The 19,507-nt window shown below is 44.1% G+C and overlaps 1 protein-coding gene across 4 annotated transcripts in view; it reads right to left on the reverse strand.

Moving 5' to 3' along the window:
* Window positions 1-19,507, reverse strand: part of SMOC2 (SPARC related modular calcium binding 2) — a 172,551-nt gene that overhangs the window by 44,162 nt on the left and 108,882 nt on the right. For all 4 annotated transcript variants that reach the window (XM_023633139.2, XM_023633140.2, XM_070256347.1 and 1 more), the window contains exons 8-9: window positions 9,443-9,629; window positions 3,574-3,656 (exon numbers count right to left, since the gene is read on the reverse strand). In XM_023633139.2, the coding sequence (XP_023488907.1) occupies window positions 3,574-3,656; window positions 9,443-9,629 (270 nt within the window). The remainder of the gene's footprint in view (window positions 1-3,573; window positions 3,657-9,442; window positions 9,630-19,507) is intronic.

The raw sequence follows: 19,507 nt of genomic DNA on the forward strand, positions 1-19,507 counted from the left end.
ATCCCTTTCAACGCTGTGTGCGTTGCTGTGCGCTCCGTGCCATGCTCGCTGATGGGGATCCAGGAAGGCTCAGCCTCGCCTCAGAGGAAGACCAAGTGGCACGTAGAGGACAACTTGGACATGAAGGGTGGGCATGGGTCCCATGGACAGGAGCCAGCGAGATCATCCCCAGGAAGGCAAGTCCTGAGGGTGCGTGGGGAGGGCTGGGAGGGTGAAGAAGGAGCAGTTCAAAGAGACGAGGGAGATGAGCAAGACTGGGCCACAGAGAACCACCGGGCAGCTGTAAGCAGTCCTTCAGCGCAGACCAGAGGATGCAGGGGCATGAAGGAGGGATGCGCTGCTGGAGAGTACCAGGTAGACGTATTACTTTAAGAGACCACCTTAGTTAAGAGATGCCAGGACAAAATTAAGGGAGACAAATTTATAGAAGGAGAGAGACGCGGTTGAAAGTCTTTGTTTAAAATTTCTGCCACACTAGTTTTTTACTTCTCTCAAGATGATATGACAGTCCGACAAGGAAATGTACAGAATAAAAGAAACTTCAAGAGCCAAAAGAACTACCCAGTTCTCCGTAAGTGACTCATTAAGCCAGATGCTGATCTTTCTCTCCATCTGGTAAAATACGGGCCTTCACAGAGTAAAGTTTCATTTACTGTTCATCAGTGTGAGGCGAAAATCTGCTAACTGTCTTACATAGGATGTGAGTAAGTATTTGGCAGTCAACAAACCCTCTAAACAAGTGAATTATTTGTGAGACTATTACCAGCTTGACTTAGAAAATAAAAGACCCTTACTGGATGAAACTTAGAAAAGCGACTTAAGATGAAAGCGGTACATTTTAAGAAGAAAATGTATTAGCCTATATGCGACTTGAAGCAATTGCCTCCCCAACTTGTTGCTGTATTATTTTGGAAATAAATTTTCTCCTCTCTACCAAGAACAGCCTCTATCTTGGAGTTATTTTAAGACCTAGTTGTTTTTCCCTAATAAGGATAATTATCTCCAAAAAATCAAAATGATTAAGTGGTCACGAACAGTGCCCTGCCAAACATCTACAATTGCAGAATAAGCTGACCTTTACACAGTTTGCATGGAATGGCTTGCGTGCCTGAGGTCTCTGGTTTTCATTTAAGGTGTGGGTGAGGAAATGGTGTCTGTGTTGTGACAGCCTTGTGACTGTTCTCCTCCTCTCGTCTCCCCAGAATGGATGTGGTTTTCATAGCTCTGATGTCCACCTTTTCTCAATGCTCTCCCCGAAATTCTCTGAGCTTCAAGTGCTGGCATACCTTCTCTCTGAGTGACACATCTGACACCCTCACAAGCCACCAATGACGTCATTTCACATTTCTTCATGTCGACAATCAGCTGTTCCCACTAGATAAATGACCACTCCAGTTTTTAAATCAAGAATCCTGGTCTAATGTTTAATGTATTGGATTCCACCACAGAAAGAGCTTTGTGCGAAGTGCACCTTCCCCAAGAGGAGAGAGGGGGAGTTGCCTTTTGTCGTGGTGCCTTTTACCAATGCAGAGCAAATACTGGGACATTCACGAATTTTGTATTATCAAAAAAAAATTAAGAGTCTTCGACCCTTAGAGACAAAGAATAGACTGGCTACCATTAAAGTGATGCGACTAACACCAGCTAAACACCGCAAACGTGTATTGAGGGCTTTCCATGCACCAGGCACATGTTAAATTCATTAGCTTCTGCTAGGAAAAATGTTATCCACCAATGTTAAAACTTGACAAGGTTTACAAGAGATTACACCAGATAATGGAGAAGGCGAATGCCCTTCTAATTAGAAGACATCAGGGAGCAAGCAATCCAGCTACTCATTGAGCTCCTTTTAAGAATGAAACATCATGTATACAAAAGGTGCTTAACTAAGAATTTGCACAGGTGTTTGTATTTGTGCCTTCATGATGTCTCTCTCTCTCCTTCTGTCTTTCTGTCTGTCTCCCTCTCTATCTCTGTCTCTTTCTATGTCTCTCTCCATCTTCCTCTTTATCTCCATCTCTCTCTGTCTCCCTCTCTCCATCTTTTTCTTTGTCTCTCTCTATCTCCATCTTTTTCTTTGTCTCTCTCTGTCTCTTTCCCCCAAGATGCAGAAAGAAGCCTGACTCATGAAACATAAAGCACGTTGACCACTCACATAGAGAAACATAATGTGATTAAAATAATGCTGCTGATGGATTCCTTGAATCTGCTTCAAAAGGAAGATTCTGGGTAGACATGGAGCTGGGAAATAGCTAGAGACCTCAGAGGAATCTCTCAGAACAAGCAAAGGGCAATGGATGGAGCTGTTTCACGTAGGACCGGTAGAAAGGTATGTTTTGCTTCCCCTAGACTATGTTCTGCCATCTCGGCTTCCTCTGTACTTTTGTTCCAACGTTGTTGGATAGGTATGGAAATTTATGCATGAAGAATTTACATACTGTGGATATTCTGGTCTTCTCTACCTTTGTTTATAAGCAGTAAAACATCTTTACATTTCAGAATTTGAAACCCTCTTTATCAAAATAGCACAAACAATGCAATAATCACAAAATTTTTCTAAACAGGAATTTGTCCAGACTTTGTCAAAGACCAAGATCAAACATGTGCTGTAAACTAACAACATTATAGAATGATTTTCATGGTCTCTGAGGCTTTGATTAAACATACAGAATCTGGAGACATTTAAAGGAAGAAACGAATCAAAATGAAACAAAATAACAACTAGCTTTGAAGCATCTTCCTGATGCCATCAAATTCACCAAATAATGTCAGAGTTCTGTCTTTAAACTCCTTGATCTCATAAGATGAACCGAGCTACTGAACCCTGGCCTGCCTGAGTCTGCGCATTCATCGTCCTCACTTTATGGAGCCATTTTGAATCTCACACAAATTCATGGAAGCATGGTGGTTCCATAAAAAGCCTTAGGTTTAACTGTAGAAGTAATCATTTTTGGTGTATCATAAATACTTATCAGCTTTTTGATGACATCAAATTTGAGGACATCCATGAAACGTCTCTCTATTTTTTTAACAATTATAATATTAAACTCCCTGCCTCTGTTTAACTTCAAATATTTCTTTGCAATTAAACTCACTTGATACAAAGATTGAACTCATGTTTTATCAAAACCCCAACTTCAGCTTCTCGACCTGTTGATTCAATGCAAAAGGAACGTCAGAAAATGACATTGGAAGTACTGCTTTCCTCTAGGGAAAAGAAATAAGGGATCCTTTCGGTTTAGAAGTTCTACCACGGTATATTCTCATTTCAGAAGACATTGTTTTCTTCTCTGAAATGTTGAGTCTTAGGCTTGGCTCTTCCAACTTTGTGGGTCACAAGAGAAACCAATCTGCACAGGTCCCCTCTGTGTGTGCCATCTGTGGGGTCCTGCCAGTCTGTGGAACTCAGGCCCCTGGAAGGGGAGTCAAAAGCCTTTGCTAGTCGGCCACTCTAAGGACACTGCCCTAGCCCGCTGGGAACAGGGCTGGAGAAATCCTTTCCAATCCTAAATCTTCAGGAAGTCCTAAAGTGGTGGTAGACGCCTTCCAACCATAGCCTTCTGTCCTACTCACCTTGGAGCTGGCGGCCTTTGTACAAATCCCTCGTTTTGGTTGGGTGGGCCCTGGCTGTGTTATCACATTTCGGCTGTTCATACCTACAAGGAGGGGAAGGAAAGAGAAAACAGCTGGTTTGAGACTTCGAAATGGGTCTTTTCTTCGGTTTTCTCACATGCTCACGCAACGGTGCACTTGCTCAGCCCGCCGCACATACCTACACACCATGGCATCTGGTGCTCACATTACAGCACTCGGGGCTTATGGCCTTTTGTGACCTCTGTGACAATTTAACGTAAGAAGCTTATTTTTCACAGTCAATGGGAAGAAGCAAACTGCACAAGACTCTGCATCTCAACGCATTTTCTCAAACGAACCTTGAAAAGTGGCTGCCAAAGGCCAACACTCCCCCACCTCCATCTGTTACAGGATCTTGATATGGTTCAGAGTGAGGAAGGGCTTGGGGAGAAGAAATTCAAAAGCAACCCACGTGCAAGAGAGAGCGATGGACATGGGCACGCGATGGATCCCGCAGGAGAGAAGGCAAAGTCTCAGAAAGAACCCCAGAATTTTCAATTTCTATATTGCTCAGCCTAACTATTCTCAATAATTCATGAAGCTACAAAAGTTTGTCTCAGTGTTAAAAAGAAAGAAAATGTTCCTTTCTGGCCCCACATAGAGTCAACAGAAAACTGCAGAAAAGTCCTGATTGGGGTGGGGTCCCGACCTCCGAGCAGGCAGGTGACCACGGAGGCTGCTGGTTACTTCGCCCTTGTGAGAGCAGGCACGTCCGTGATCTTAGAATTGATGAGAATTCTAGATTTCTCTCCCTGACGGGTTTCAGATCCAGGCCCAGGTGGACAGTCTGTAAGTGTCCTCAGTGGGACATTCCTTCAACAGCTCTTTGTAAATGTTCCTTTGGTCCAGACACCAGGTGTCAGAGACACAGCGGAGACCTGCACCACAGACCCACCACCCTGGTCTAGTGGGAGACTGACAAGTAAACAGAACCTGCCTCCAGAGCCCCTCACGCTAAATCTGAGGGGTCAGGAAAGATTCTTGGAAAATGTGAATGACAAATCGGAGCCAGCTGGGAGGGGGCTCCAGGTGGAACGTTCTGGATCCAGAGGCCTGTTGATTCTTAGGAAGTGAACAGAGATGTGCTGAGTCATCCTCCTTTCTTTCTACCCTAGTTTCCTTGTTTTACTCTCTAAAGGGATGCGAGATCATATTTATTTCATAGGGACCATTTCAGATCTTATTTTTCATTACTTCTTATTTTCCCACCAGAGAAAACAAAAGAAAATGAGATTTCTTCCCGAAGGGATAGTTTTTAGTGTTCTCCCGCTGGCGCCCGGGGAGCCAGGAGCCAGTCCTGAGGGACGGGTCTAGCCCGGCTGTAACCGAGCCAGGCAACCATGGCTCCTCCAGCCCCTCATGCCCTGAATAGCCTCTTTGATACCAGAAAACCTAACACCCCACTCCCACAAACTTAATATGTCTCTCTGAAATGCTGTTTTTGAAATTGAAGTGTCTGACACACTCCGACAAACACTTAAGCTATCATGTTTTAAACAAAAGCCATTAACTCATATTCTTTTGAAATATCGTGGGGTTCGGTACAGATAGCAGAGAAACTATGGTCACAAGAATGTGAACACAGGGCGAAGGGACCCGTTACCCAACCAGGCTGTGTCCTCCCCCACCTGTGACTGCAACAGGCAGATGGGAGCCAAAAATTCACAAAAGATGTGTAAGCAAAGCCAGCTGACTAAGGGATTTCTGAGCTCTCATTTTTTCCTGTGTGTGTTAAATTTGCAGAACTTGGGCATACTCTCACAGTTGAAAGTCTTCAATTCAGCCTGTAGGTCAGTGTGCGTAAAGTTAGAATAGGTTGGAATTGATACCGAGGTTGGAACTGACATCCTTCACAGCCAATGACCCCCGAAATGTGAGCTGTAGAGAGACAAGCCAACATCCCAGCTCCTGATCCATTAGGTAGAACCGAATGATGGAATTTCCAGTAGAAATCAAAGCGCCCCTCCGTTCTTAGGGGCAGCCTGTTTCTGAGAATGTCAGAGAGCATACCTCAGGACAGCCATGGGCTGTGCTGTAGTGTTAGAAAGTTAAACTAGTAACAGCAACTCTGTGTGGAGCCCCCAAAACACTCAAGAGTCAACGCTTCTATCCTTCACGTGGGTGATAAACATCGTGTCGTCTCTAATGCCCCATTCTGAATCTTTTAGCTTTGAAGCAACCTGGAAGCTAGCCACGCTGGATGGTCATTCTGGTTTGGTTCCAAATTTGGGCTGAAATCCTAGCATCAATGCTGGTATAAAAGTGTACATTGAAATGGCAGTGTTCTCCTTTTAGAGAATACTGTGAGATGCCTGTAACTTTCAGGAATGGCAACTTCAAGAAATAAAGTTAGTGCCTTTGAAGTCTCTAATAAAAAATAATGCATTCAGTATTGATATCCACAGCCATCCTTTTCAATAGTGTTTATTTTAACTTATTTGTATAAGAAAAAAATGAACGTCTCTTGACTGTCCGCTTGCCCATCAGATACCAGCCTGTCTGCCAAGGAGAAACGCGATTTCGTGCTCATGTGACCATGTGCATGTGGCCAGTGAGGGCTCTGCAGCCAGAGAACGGGGGTGCTGCCCTAATTCGGGGTGAGAACAGCCTGCGGTCTGATGGCAGACGGATGAGTCTTCTTCATCAGCCGTCAAGAAAGTGAAAGAGAAATCTCTCCGTTCTGGGCACTAATGTGGTAGCTGGCAGTCAGCCTGATCCACGCTTAATCCGACAGCCCATTCCAGCTCCCCACTACTAATGAGTGGCCAGGTTGGAACTTGCCACTCTCCTCCCAGCTCCTGTTCTGCCACACATGGCGTGGCTCACACAGGTGCTGGGCTCCGGGCCACAGGGGAGCTAGACACTGTGGCCAAGATGTCAATTTTGGCACAAAAAAGGCAGGTGAACCAGGAGGTCCACCTCATATTTCTACCTGGATGATCATCCCAACTAGAGCTTCTGTGTTGGAAGGGAGATGCTCTCTGCCTCGAGTGTGCAAAACGGTGTGCGTGTTTGTTGTCCTTGGCACAAGTCTACGACAAAATTTGTGCTTTCTGATGATCTCACAGGAAGGTGACAGGAAGAGGGGAGAGCTAGCTTATAATGACAATGCATTTTATATTTATGGATTCTTACTGTTGTTGGATTTTTAAATTATTTTTCCTCACCAGAAAATGCAAATATACAGGATGATTGAGGAAAAAAAAAACCCTGAACTGTCTACCCAGATCTATGTCAAAACCATGAAGTCTCTCCCTGGAACTGCTTATTCAGAACATCAGAGAGCAAATAGCATTTATGCAACAGAGGGTATTTACATAGCAATGCAGAAGGCTTTCTATAACATTGCTGCTCATTCACAGTAGAACCAGTGGTAAATAAGGGCTGGTGAAGCTGGCCCTAGCTCATGAGATATCCCCTAATGTTACTGATTTTGATGGATTACCCCCAAATCCATGCCTCCACAGAGATCAGCTTAAACCAATTCCTTTTTTCTTGCCAGTGATGGGGTTAGCCATGGCCCTTCTCCTGCCAACAGAGGCCTGATCAAGGGGTGACCTTCTGGTCAATTGGAGTGAGGGGAGGTCCACTGAGGGCCGAGGGTCAGTGGGTAAGGCTTTCCTTGGTGTCCCAAAGAGGCACAAGATATGTTGTCATGGCTGCAGATGATGCTTCTAGAAACCATGACAGGAATGAGCCACAGAACGTGCCGCCAAGTCGAAGATGGCAGAGCAGAGAGAACCAAAGTGGCTTATTAAAATTATGTCCCGGAACTGCTAAAATAAGCTAAGCTTCTCTTCTCCCTTGAGCCTGGGGAGTTGTGAATTTTGAGGCTGGCTGAGGGTGAGGACTTCCTGTTCCCACAGTGGCAAGCGGTCCACCGTTGAGCAGGCTCACTCTCTGACGTCCCCAAACAGAGCATGAAGGAAACCTCCTCTGCTTATTCAACGCCAAGTCCTCAGTCCCTAAAAGGGTGTCTGCAGGTCACTGCCAATCAGCATTTGTGGATGAAGGAATAAATGAATGAGTGAGATAAAAATATAGCAGGAGTCCAAAGGGCCTTCCCCTTTGGGGTTCAATTTAATGCTGTTTCTCGAAATTCAAACAAAAGGGAGTTACTCCCTCTCGTAGGCAAAAATAAGGAAGATGAGAACTTGATGTTTTTCCCCTGGCAGAAGACCCCGATGAAATCTGGGCAGAAAGAGATCAGGACGGAGGGAGGGGAATGAGGTTATGATGTTTCTTATCCGATCATAATATAAAAATGTCCACAGGTTCTTTAGGGAGAACGTTATAAATGCTGAGTTCATCATTTCAGAGCCCGCTTGAGGGGTTCTGGTTTTGACAGCTTAAAGATTTTTGTTGGCCGGTTCTAAGAAAACGTCTGCCAGCGACACTTGGGCCCCATGTGGCCAGGCTGAGGGGCCGCAGGGCAGTAGACTAGGGAACAAGCACCCCCACTTAAATACACACTAAACAAGCCAAAGTTTTACATATACACAAATATGACTTCCCAAGAAAGGTTTCTTGGAAAACAGTACTCCCTATGCATATGGGCACAGGAAGCAAAAACAATTTCTCATACCAAAACCCTGAAAAGATTTACGTTCTTTGCAAGCCGTGCAGAGCACACTTGTTTGAAGTGCTCTCGAGTAACAGCCCCGCAGAAGCCAAACCTCAGTTGCTCAGATACCCTCGCTGGGAGCTGGGGGGCTGGGAGGCTGGTGACTGCTCTGTGTTGGCTGCACCCATGAACACGGTGCAGAAGGCACACACCTGTGCAGTGTGGCCACAGCGGGGGATGTGTGGCCATGAAGGACCAGCTTTAATCCCATTGCGTTCTTGTGATTTCCAAGAGAAGGGCTCCCAAGGAGACTGGTTCCATTGAATGACCCCCACGGTGGACCAAGTATGTTTGGACTCTATCTTGATGAAGCACTTAGGAGCTGGTTCCTGTCCTTCCAGCTTCTGGGAGCCACATTGCCATATCTCCTCCTCTGAATGCCACACTCACAGTCACACTTGAAAAACCGGGGGAAATCATTGAGGAAAGGTCAAAATGCTCAAGGCCAGATGCTGGAGACAAAATCAGTGGCTAAACACTTGAGAGATATTTTTATCTACTTGTAAGCTATTTTTATATGAATCTATGAAAAATCAAAGGTCACTTCATATAACAGAGAGCTGCCAAAACATCTTCCCTCCCGTTTACACCGTTTCCATGAACAAACAGCATGGATTCTGCAGGTGCTTTTGTGAAATGATTTGCTTTGCTCAAACTCACACCAGACATGAGTAAGCTGTGCTGTATCTCAGACCCTTGAGGAACTTCTGCTTCTCTTGCCTTTAGCACATTGTCTTTTCCTTTAAGTGGTCATTTCAGGACACAAATATTTTTATATTATACAAAGCCATTTAGGGCAATCCGTTCTTTCAGCTGTGGAATGTGTGGCTGCTCGGCCAACCCCAGGAACAAAAGGAAGCTGCAGCCGATACTTGGCACGCTCTGAGTGTGAGCCATGGCCCCGGGTGCCAGAGCCATCTTCCACAATCCCGCCTGCATGAAGAATGATAGGGACAAATATGGCCTCAAAATGCCAGTCTTCACGGCTCTCATGCTGTGGATCCCACAGTCAGCAACTGGTCACCATCAGAGAATCCATTTCCTCTACTTTCTGGTGACCAAAGATATTCATCTCTGCAACAACCCTGCACAGAGAGTGGGGCTGGGTCTGCGCGGTCCCACCACGCTGGTGGAAACCGGGGGCTTTGCTTTGCCCAGTTTCCCGCCCCCCGAGAACGGCTTTACCTGGTGGACGTGCCCGGGATGGGGCGTCCAGTGTCCACGAGGACGCACCAGCAGTAGCCCGTGGAGGGGTGACACTGCACCGGCTTGTAGAGCCCGCCGTGGGCGCACTCGGGGATCACCACGTTGTCATTCTTGGGCTGCCTGGCCTCTTCCAGGGCCGACTGCTGCTCCTGATCACACGAGGACACTGGAGTGAGAAGGAGACATTGGTGAGCACACAGCCCATAACTCGTCACCACGGAGCCCGCGGAGAGCGGCGAGGGAAAAGGCGCAGAGGCCCGGGAGGAGAAAGGGGCAGGAGCTGGCAAAACGGCAAAAGGAGACAAGAAGGGATCAGGAGCATGGATGTCTTTTTCTCAGTGGGTCCAAGGTTCCTGCTGCCACTTCTCTGTCAACGGTGAGAGCATGCGGTCCTCGTGGACACACGGTCCGCAAGTAGATCTGATGCCCTGTGGATTCCCCGTCATGCGGCAGCCAGGTGCCCGGACAGACACCTGGTCTAATAAGCCCTGTCGGCTCTCCTGCCTCTTTCCCAGCATGCTGTCCATCATCGTGCGCACCCTCCAGGAGCGGACGTGGAAGAGCATCCACGCTCCCAGCCTTAACCTCCCCAAGGTCTGACTCAGGCTGAGTCTCAGCAGAAAAGCTTCTCAGGGTCTGACATGCGATCAACCCCGCTCGGCTGAAATCTCAGCTGCAGTATTTCTGAAAGAGGCTAGATTACTGGAAATCAGTGAAGAAGAATAGGTGTTCTCTTTAGTTCTGTGTGCCAGGCCTTGTGCTACATAAGGTCTGAAACTCGTGTACGTAAAAATAAAATAGTCGCTTAACAAATTCCACTACCAGACATTGCAACGTATCAAGGCTTATCTCTTTTTATGTTAACAAACTCAGTTTCTCCTTTATGTTCAGACAGGACCTAACTTGTATTCATCTTCTGCTCCAAATAGTTACACTGGCAATGCCTTAGAATGCGTGTGTATTTAGACAGACACACACACACCCTCTCTTAACTGGACACACCCGGGGGGACATATCAGCAGGCATTTTAGGAATAAAAGAACATCACTGACTTATTTGTGGCAGAAGAAGGAATGCTCCAGTAGAATGCCATTCTATTCAGACCGAAAGAAGCCCGTTCTCAATATAAAATCACAGCGGGACATGGGGATACTTTCCCAAATTGTCACCCTAACCAAGGAGAGAACTTTGAAATACACACTTATGATAACATATACTCCAAATGCCCAAGATCCTTTAGATAAAGGTTATCGTGGACTGGACTCCTCACCATGGAAGAGAATTATATGATCGATAGTGATCAATACAAAAGAAGGAACTATGCTTCCACTTAGATCAGCCCTACCTTCCACTAAGAAATCTCACCAACAAATTTAGCAAATCCGTTCATCCTTGTACATAAAGGGATAGATAGCTGTGGACCACCTGCGAAAGTTCCGGAGTAAAAAAATGCAAATTTACAGAACCTGATTTTTAGAGGAAGATCGCTCACACCAAAATCCTCTCTCTACCTCTCTCTCTATAAACAATAGGTATAGTATAACATATATTTAATATACAGATTACATAAGTTATCTTCTGTTGGTGACTATATCCGGTTGCATACAGGAGCCTGCACTGTCGTGTGCACACACACCCTGCAGGTTCCTTTGCCAATGAGCCACAGAACACAACTGATGGTTAACTACCAAAAATACACAAGTTTAAAAGAAACTCCAAACTGAGCTGAAAAATCAAAAAGAAATGAAGACAAGAGTTCGTTAAAAGTGTGATTCGTGTCAATAAAGAAAAGGTTTGCTCTTCCATCTATTTTCCTTTTAATTAAATGTTCATCCAACTTTCAACAACACTTAGGTGGCACAAAACGAGGTGTGCTGACAATCAATTAATTCAGGCACAAATCCAATGGCTGAGCTGATGTCGGTTTAGTGCCTGTGGAATCTGTCTTTGCGTGGGGGGCCCAGTGAGAACCAAGCCCCTCCAGAGTTAGAGACTCACCGGGGCACGAGAGCCTCACCAGGCTGCCCTCTGGGTGTACGCCTGGGACCTGGCCAGTGGCTCCTGCACAGAGAGCTCTCCCCTCACTTGGCATCCAGGTCACAATTAAGCTCAACGTGTAAGAAACTCGTGGGTAGAGTGAGGATTCTGGTTGCAACCAGACAGGTGAGGAAGGGAAAGTCCCCCATTCATAAAAATGAGGACAACAACGTCAGTCTGCGGCCACGTTTTTAGTCTTGGGTTGTAAGCACTGAGGCCACCTGTAAGCATTTTCCAAACTTAAAAAAGTTTGGAATTGGTGCTGGACCAATAATCATTTTCTATTTCTTTCAATTTTGTCACCAACTTTTCTTTAGGGGATGCTGAACCCAAGAGGTGAAAATTTTCTGCATCCAGCTTATTTCAGAGTGTGTTCAATCAGCCTTAAGCAGATCGTGAGAGCAGTGCGGATGTAAGAATTGCATAACGACAGAAGTGGATACGCGATGAATTCTAGAAGTGACCATGAGAGTAACTTGCTGTGAACGATAACCAAGGCCTTACATCATACCATCTAACACCCAGGGAGCAAAGCAGCTACTATTTACTCAGAGTATGCTACGTGCTAGCCCTGCACTGAACGCATTTCACAGATTTTCTCATTGAAACTTGAGGACAACCCCTTTGATAGATGAGAAGACGGAGGCACGGCTGAGTCACCCGGGGAAGGCCATGCAGTTAGCAAGGGGCTGACCCAGAACTCAAATCCAGACCCGTCTGACCCGGAAGCACATCTTCTTAGTGGCAGCACCTGCTCACAGGTACCCCGCTGCCTCAGGGCAGATTAATGCACGTGCCATCCTCCAACATTGATTTAAATAAGCTCTAAAAATTAGCCAATCCCATGAGCCATTCACACTCTTTAGCATCCTCCAAAACACAAGACAGTCACCACCTCACAGCAGTAGAAGCCATTAACTGTCCACACTGATTACAATAAAACGAGTCTGCTCGACTCAGTAATCCTCAGACGGTAATGAAGTTGAGTCAAATAAGATAAAAAGTGGAGAATATTCTTTACTAGAAATTGATACGTGGTTTAAAATATAATCCAGAATACATTCCGCTAGGAATATTCCAAATGTTCCTGTTCTGGATCCTTCCAGCCTAAATATACGACATTAAAAATTAACACTGGCAAATTAAATCTCCCTCCTTATTCACCTTAAAGAATTCCAAATTCAGGCTCATATTTGAATCGCATCTTTGGAGTGGAGTTTCTCTGGGTGTGGCCTCTGCACCACTGAACCGGAGTCATCTCGAATGAGCATCCCACCGCACAACCACTTGCCCTCTGACCCTAGGAGGCTCGGGGGTCAGGTTTTTACCCTTTAAACCATACAGCTGCTGTGTCTCAGAGACAGGACGACCAGGGGCATGAGTGGTCAGACCCCTCATTTCATGGAGGAGCTACGGGCAATTCAGCCCGGTGTTCAGGGTCAGACACTCCCCTAACAGGACAGTTCTTGACCTCAGGGCCACACATGAGAGGACATGTTCTCTCCCTCACCCTGAGCTGTCTTTTGAGACCTAAAAATCGCATTCTTTTGCTTTCACATTTCTCCTTTTAAAGGAAAAGGAAAAACTAATGCATTGTATGCATATATTTGAAATAAAATCTTTATAGCACTTTTCTGCTTATGAAGCAATTTTCCCATAAATTATGTTTTAGCCTGCTTTGTAACTGATTAACTAGAGACTATAGTGATTTTAGGACCATAAACGTGACATCAAGCAGATGGAAAACACCACAAAGCTGAGAAATAGTGTGCTTCTGTGTCAACGCTGCCATAGCTGGAGGCAGGCAGTGTGGCACTTGGGGCTGACAGCGCCTGACTCAGGTGATGTCAGAAGAACTGAAAGTTATATATGCAGAAGGGGGCATATAGACCATGTTTCCTGAATGTTAGATATCATTTTCATTATTTTTCCAGTGCTAAAAAAATTCCTAGGATATAATAGGCACTCAATAAATTTCTTGAGATAGTAAATAGTAGGCATGACACTAACAGTTAGGAAACCACCGATATTCCAGCTTCTGTAATAACTCCATTTACAATATGAGGGCCATCATATGTGAAACTTTTTGATTAGTCCATCTACTGACTATATTGCCAAATGCTGCTGTTTGAGTTTTTTAAGCATATAATTTCTGCCTATGTACTGGGAAAGCATAGAAACGAGTGTTACCTTTTCGATTCTCCCATATTCCTACTCAGAAAGGACTAACAACGACTTCCCTACCGTGGGCTCCTGGGCTGACCTCAGCCTGCTGGAACAATGGATGAGGAAGAGTGAAGCTAAATTGTTCTGTCTTTCCAGGTCGACATTTTGTAGGATGATCTCAGAGTCCATGGATCATTCAAGTCTCACAGTAGGTGCTAAATCGTTTCCACTAATGAGAGAGGAAGGAAGATATTGGCCGTTGGGCACACCACCCACATTCCCGTTCCTAACAGCAGGTGCTCTGGCTCCTGTTATGGAAACCGCCTCTGCACCCTCTGCTCAGGCTGCAGAGAAGCAGGCAGTGCACCCAGCCATTATCTCCCGATGCTTTCTCTCTCCCTGGATGTGAACCCTGAGGAGACTGGCGTTGGGTTCTCTGTGAGTGTCTGGACCACAGGAGCCCACGCCAGGACCCTGAGCTGTCTGAGCTGCCCTCTGCTCTGCGAGGCCTCCATGCATTTCCAGTTACTCCCTGTTGCTTTAATTACACAGAATCAGATTTTGGGGGATCTGTAAATTAAGAACCTTAAGTAGTAAAGTTCTGATTCTAAAACGGTGCAACCTTAAGACTGGGCACTTGGTTTGCAGCGATGGTAATTAATAATCTATTGATTGGTGTACCCAACAGATATTGGTTGCAGACCTTCTCTGAGTGAGGCACTGTTCTAGTTGCTGGCAAGATCATCCATGTGGGTGATTTCTGAATGCACAGTTCACCTCTAACACACAAAAGTAATCAACAGCCACGGCCTTTCTTATAACATCCTCACCCAATTCCTTGAAAATTTCATTTTGATTGCTTCCTGTAAGTTCTGCACTGTTTCGTATACTCTAGATTTTGCTCAGCACGTAGGCAGATTCATAAATAAAACCCTTGCATTCAACGGATATCTTTTGTTGCTCTTGTTGTTGAGGAAGGTCAGCCCTGAGCTCAGATCTATTGCCAATCTTCCTCCACTTTGGATGTGGGTCACCGCACAGCATGGCTGACAAGTAGTGTAGGTCCACGCCCAGGATCCGAACCTGTGAACCTGGGCCGCTGAAATGGAGTGCGCGAACTTAACCACTACTCCAGGGGGCGGGCCCCTCGATGGATATCTTAAAGATGCTTTCCCTCCAGCCATACCTTGGAAACTGGCAGGAAATAAAAATGACAATGATTCATAGTTCTTTCTGAATGGCCCAATAAGTGACTTCAAATCGTTTGAAGGAACGAGAGAAGACAGGCGCTGTGCTAAGTGTTTTCAGAGGCAACGGGCTGTCACTCTGGAGAAACCCTCAAAGCAGTCAGCGCATTACTAAATGGAATTACATGCTGGGAGGATCAGCTGACGTTGAGGGCTGCTCTTCCAGGAGGCACTCCTGCAAAACGCATCGCTCTCTTCAATGCTCACTTGGCCCTTTTTCAGAAATTTCATGAGTGAACAGAATTTATGGTGTGATTATCTGGGCACAAAATACTTTTCATGCTCTATCCAAGGACATACTGTATCTACAGAAATGGTTCTGGAAACTACTTGAAATGTCCCTTTTGAGGATTTTACGTCATATTTGAGGGCTCATTATAAGCAAAATAGGATTGATTAAGTCAACAATCTCTTAAAATTTGCCAGGAATGTCATAAAATTAGAAGATATTCTAGCCAAGTCGGAAGAAATTTCCTGTTTGTTTGTATAAACATCTTGGCTGATTCGAATTGTTAACTACGGCAATTTTATTTGATGAAGCTGGCTCCATGCGGAGAATTCAAGCTCATTGGAGAAATGATGCAATTCTGTATTCTTTTAGTAAGGGCCAAAATGAAGGAAGAAGATCTTCTTTAGACAAACTCACGATGGCCTTTGGGAACAGAGGCTCAACAGAGCACGAGTTACACATTTGAAAGACACCCTCCTAAGTAAGACAGCCCAGCTCCCGAAACAAGCGACCGCCCGTTTCTGCTCCAGGCCACGAGGTGAGCAAAGGGAAGAAATTCCTCGTATATGGTTCTCTCTGGAATAAATGTCCCTTGTTCTATAAAGGACGTTCATCACACCTATGAAAGGAGATGAACGGGGGACAAAACGACACAAGAAGTCATATTTCACTCCCATACCAGAAGCTTCTAATCATTGAGACACGTGTGAATGTGGCTTCAGAAGGAACCCAAGAGGACAAGTCTCAATAACATTTTAGAAAGATGTCAATGAGACCTCATCGGGCATTAGCAAAGGGACGGGAACCGGGGAATTTTTAGTGAAATAAAAACGGAGAGCGATGGTGGTGAAAATAAGGAAGCAGAGGAGGAAGGAGAGACTATTGAAAGGAATGTGGCAAAGTTGACATCAAGACTGCTGAGGACCCAAAAGCAGGACATTGAGGCGGAAAGGGCTGTGATGGGCTGGATCCGTCAGGGTCACAGAGGGGAAGAGAGCTGACATTCTGAAATAATGACACTACTAAAAGTTAGGTTTGAATCCACTCCAAAAGAATGACCATCAATGGAGAAAAATAAAGTTTGGGATTCTGGATTTAATTCGGCAAGAAAATGAAATAATTAATGCTTACAAAATTCAAAGTGCAATGTCCATTTTAATATAGGAGACAAAAATATTTCACTTTTCTTTCCTACCCAGAAGGGCGTTAAAGATGTGAGTTTCTCTCATACTAAATGCTGAGGAGCTATTGTTTGAAGGAAGGAGAACTGGAAAAGAAAAAAGTGAATAGAAGGAATTTCAATATGGCAGCATCGAAGGCCCAAGGAACGCAAGATGTGTCAAAAGAAGCCTCTGAATCTATCCAAGCGGAGACGCCCAGAGAGAGTCCCCACTGGAGAGACACGCCATGGGAAAAAGAAAAGTGGAGATGTTATTTAGAATTGATGACTGGGTTGGATAAAGATTTTTTCTAATAAAACAGGCTTGAATATACTTTGAGGTGCAAGAAGAAAAGCAAGCCTTTGGAACAAATGAGGTTCCTGTACCTGCAGAATGAGGAAGGGAATGGGAGAGCCCCCCGTGCAGTTCTCAGAGACGGGACGGCTTTTCTGAGCTGGTGTCATGTCACAGGGGAAGGTCAAGTCCAGGACCAGGAGTGAGGCTCTGCCTGGTTCTCTCAGTCACTGAATTACTGGTCTGATGAACTTCAGCAAAAATCTAAGCTCACAGATTCGGTCCTCATCCCCGCCTCCCAGGCTCACTGTGTGACTCAATGAATACCCTATACAGGTGACACAGTTCTATACCAATACTTATACTATACTAATACCAAGCGGAAGTTTTACATGACACATTAGGCACAGAGCCATAAAGAGCAAAAGTTCCTATAAAGACAGACGAGAGTCATAACTCAAAAGAAAACTTCAGATACATTCGATATCATACCTGTAGATTTTTTTCAAACATCACATAATCAGCATCAGAACGCGGAAATACTACATTTTTCTATAAGTCGTGGATTCATGCTCTTGCTCCATGGTCCTAATCACCTGGCCCACCAGGTAAAAATATCTTAAAAAGCCCCAAGTAGTTGACAAGAATTGAAATGGATCATCAGATCTTAGCTACAAGTTCTGCATTTTTTATGTCTGGTAATAGATTTATCTTCTCAACTTTTCAACACTATATATAAATAAATTTATCATGCCGCCAAATCTCAACATTTCAAAGTTATTCCAAGAGAATGGCCTTCCGTTCAGGGTATTAAATCCATTCTGGCCCAAGCCACTGACTTTACAGCCATCTGGATGTTTCTGCTCCTGCCACAGATTAACTGATGCCCCTGCTGGCACTTGAGCCCTTAGGGAAGGATGTTAACTCTTTAACATAATTACAATGGTTGCATGTACCTTCTTCCATAGCTGGCTCTAGTTCAGCTTTTCTAGTTCCAAGCAGCTGTGTCTATGCCTTCCCCACCCTCTGAGCCTGATCAGTTCAGCTGGACCAGGCCCAGAGCTTCAGAAGAGTCACGTACACGATGGGAAGCACTTGTCAAATGAAGTCACAGCTGTCTAACTGGCTCACGAGATGATCAGGCGGGGCTAACAGAATAACATACGCCAGTATTTAGAAAGAAGGATAAAATGTCTTGCAAAATTGAAGGGGCTATTTAAAATACTAGAAATAATACTCAGTAATTCTTTTAGACACTGTAATAATATAGTAACCTAAATGCGAATGTTTTCAGTTACAGTAAAACTATCAGTTTTGAGGCAAAGAAAATTTAGGTTCATTTTTATTAAGGTAAACCGCTTCATGAACTAAATGGCAAAGCTCTCAGAAAACTGGGATTAGAAGAAAACCTTCTTCATCTGCTAAAAATCATATTTTAAAAAACCTATAGCTAACATCATACTCAACGATAAAAGACTAAATGCCTCCTCTCTCAGACTGGAAATAATCTCACCACTTGTATTTACCACTGTACTGCAGATCTTAAGCGATGAAAAAAGATAAGAAAATGAATGGCATAAAGATTGGAAAGAAAAATGTAAAACTGTCTTAAATCACACATGCTAGGGTTGTGTATGTAAAAAGAATCTAAAGCATCTACGAAGGAAAACACAGCTAAAATTAATAAGTGAATATAGCAAGGTCTCAAGATAGAAAGTCAATACACAAAAATCACCTGTATTTCTACGTACAAGCAATGAACAACTGGGAGATAAACATTTTTTTGCGTGTAAGTGTGTGAGGAAGATGGTCCCTGAGCTCACATCTGTGCCAGTCTTCCTCTATTTCGTATGTGGGACACTGCCACAGCATGGCTCAATGCGAGGTGCATAGGTCTGCACCCAGGATCTGAACCTGCAAACCCCAGGCCACTGAAACGGAGTGTGTGAACTTAATCACTACACCAACCAGGCCAGCCCCTAGATAAACATTTTTAAATGGCATTTGCAATAACATCAAAACACAAAACACTTAAGAACAAATTCATGAAAAAATGTGCAAGACTGAAAACTAAAAAGCATTGCTGAGAAAAATTAAAGGAAATCTATATAAATGGAGAGAGATACACCACGTTAATGGATTAGAAGACTCAGTCATGTTATAATGTTAATTCTCCTCAGATTGATCTGTGGGTTCAACAAAATTGCTATAAAACCTTAATAAAGCTCTTTTTTAAAAATTGAGATTTTGGTTCTAAAATGTATGTGGAAAGGCAAGACCTAAAACATCCAAAACAACCTTCCAAAAGAACAAGGTTAGAGGACTAATATTACCTTATTTGAAAAGTTATTATAAAGCTACTTATCTAGATTATATGTTATTGGAGTAAGCATAGTTAAACAGATTAATGGGAAAAAATAAAGAGTTCATAAATAGATACAAAAATTTGTCTTCAATTGATATTTAACAAGGCACCAGAGCAATTTGATAAGAAGAGAAAGTCTTTTCAGTGATTCTAGGATGATGGGGTGTCTATATGCTAATAAAGAAATAAAGCCTAACTCACACCACACACGTTTATTTGAGATGAATTAGAGATCTAAACATAAAAACTAAAAATATGAAACCTCTGAAGAAAATATGGGAGACGATCTTTGTGACTTTGGTTTAGACAAAGATTTTTTAGGGCAGACACAGAAGACATCAACCACAAAAGAAAAATTTGGTAAACTGAACTCTACTAAATTTTAAAACTCATACTCACCAAAAGACACCATGAAGAAAGTGAAAAGGTAAACCACAGACGGGAGAAAATGCCCCTCGTACACTTATCTGACAAAGATTCAGTTTCTATAAGTCCTTCCTACATATCAACAAAAAAGAAAAATAATCCAATTTAAATTGGGTGAAG

This window comes from Equus caballus, chromosome 31 (assembly GCF_041296265.1).
Source record: "Equus caballus isolate H_3958 breed thoroughbred chromosome 31, TB-T2T, whole genome shotgun sequence".
Lineage (NCBI taxonomy): Eukaryota > Metazoa > Chordata > Mammalia > Perissodactyla > Equidae > Equus > Equus caballus.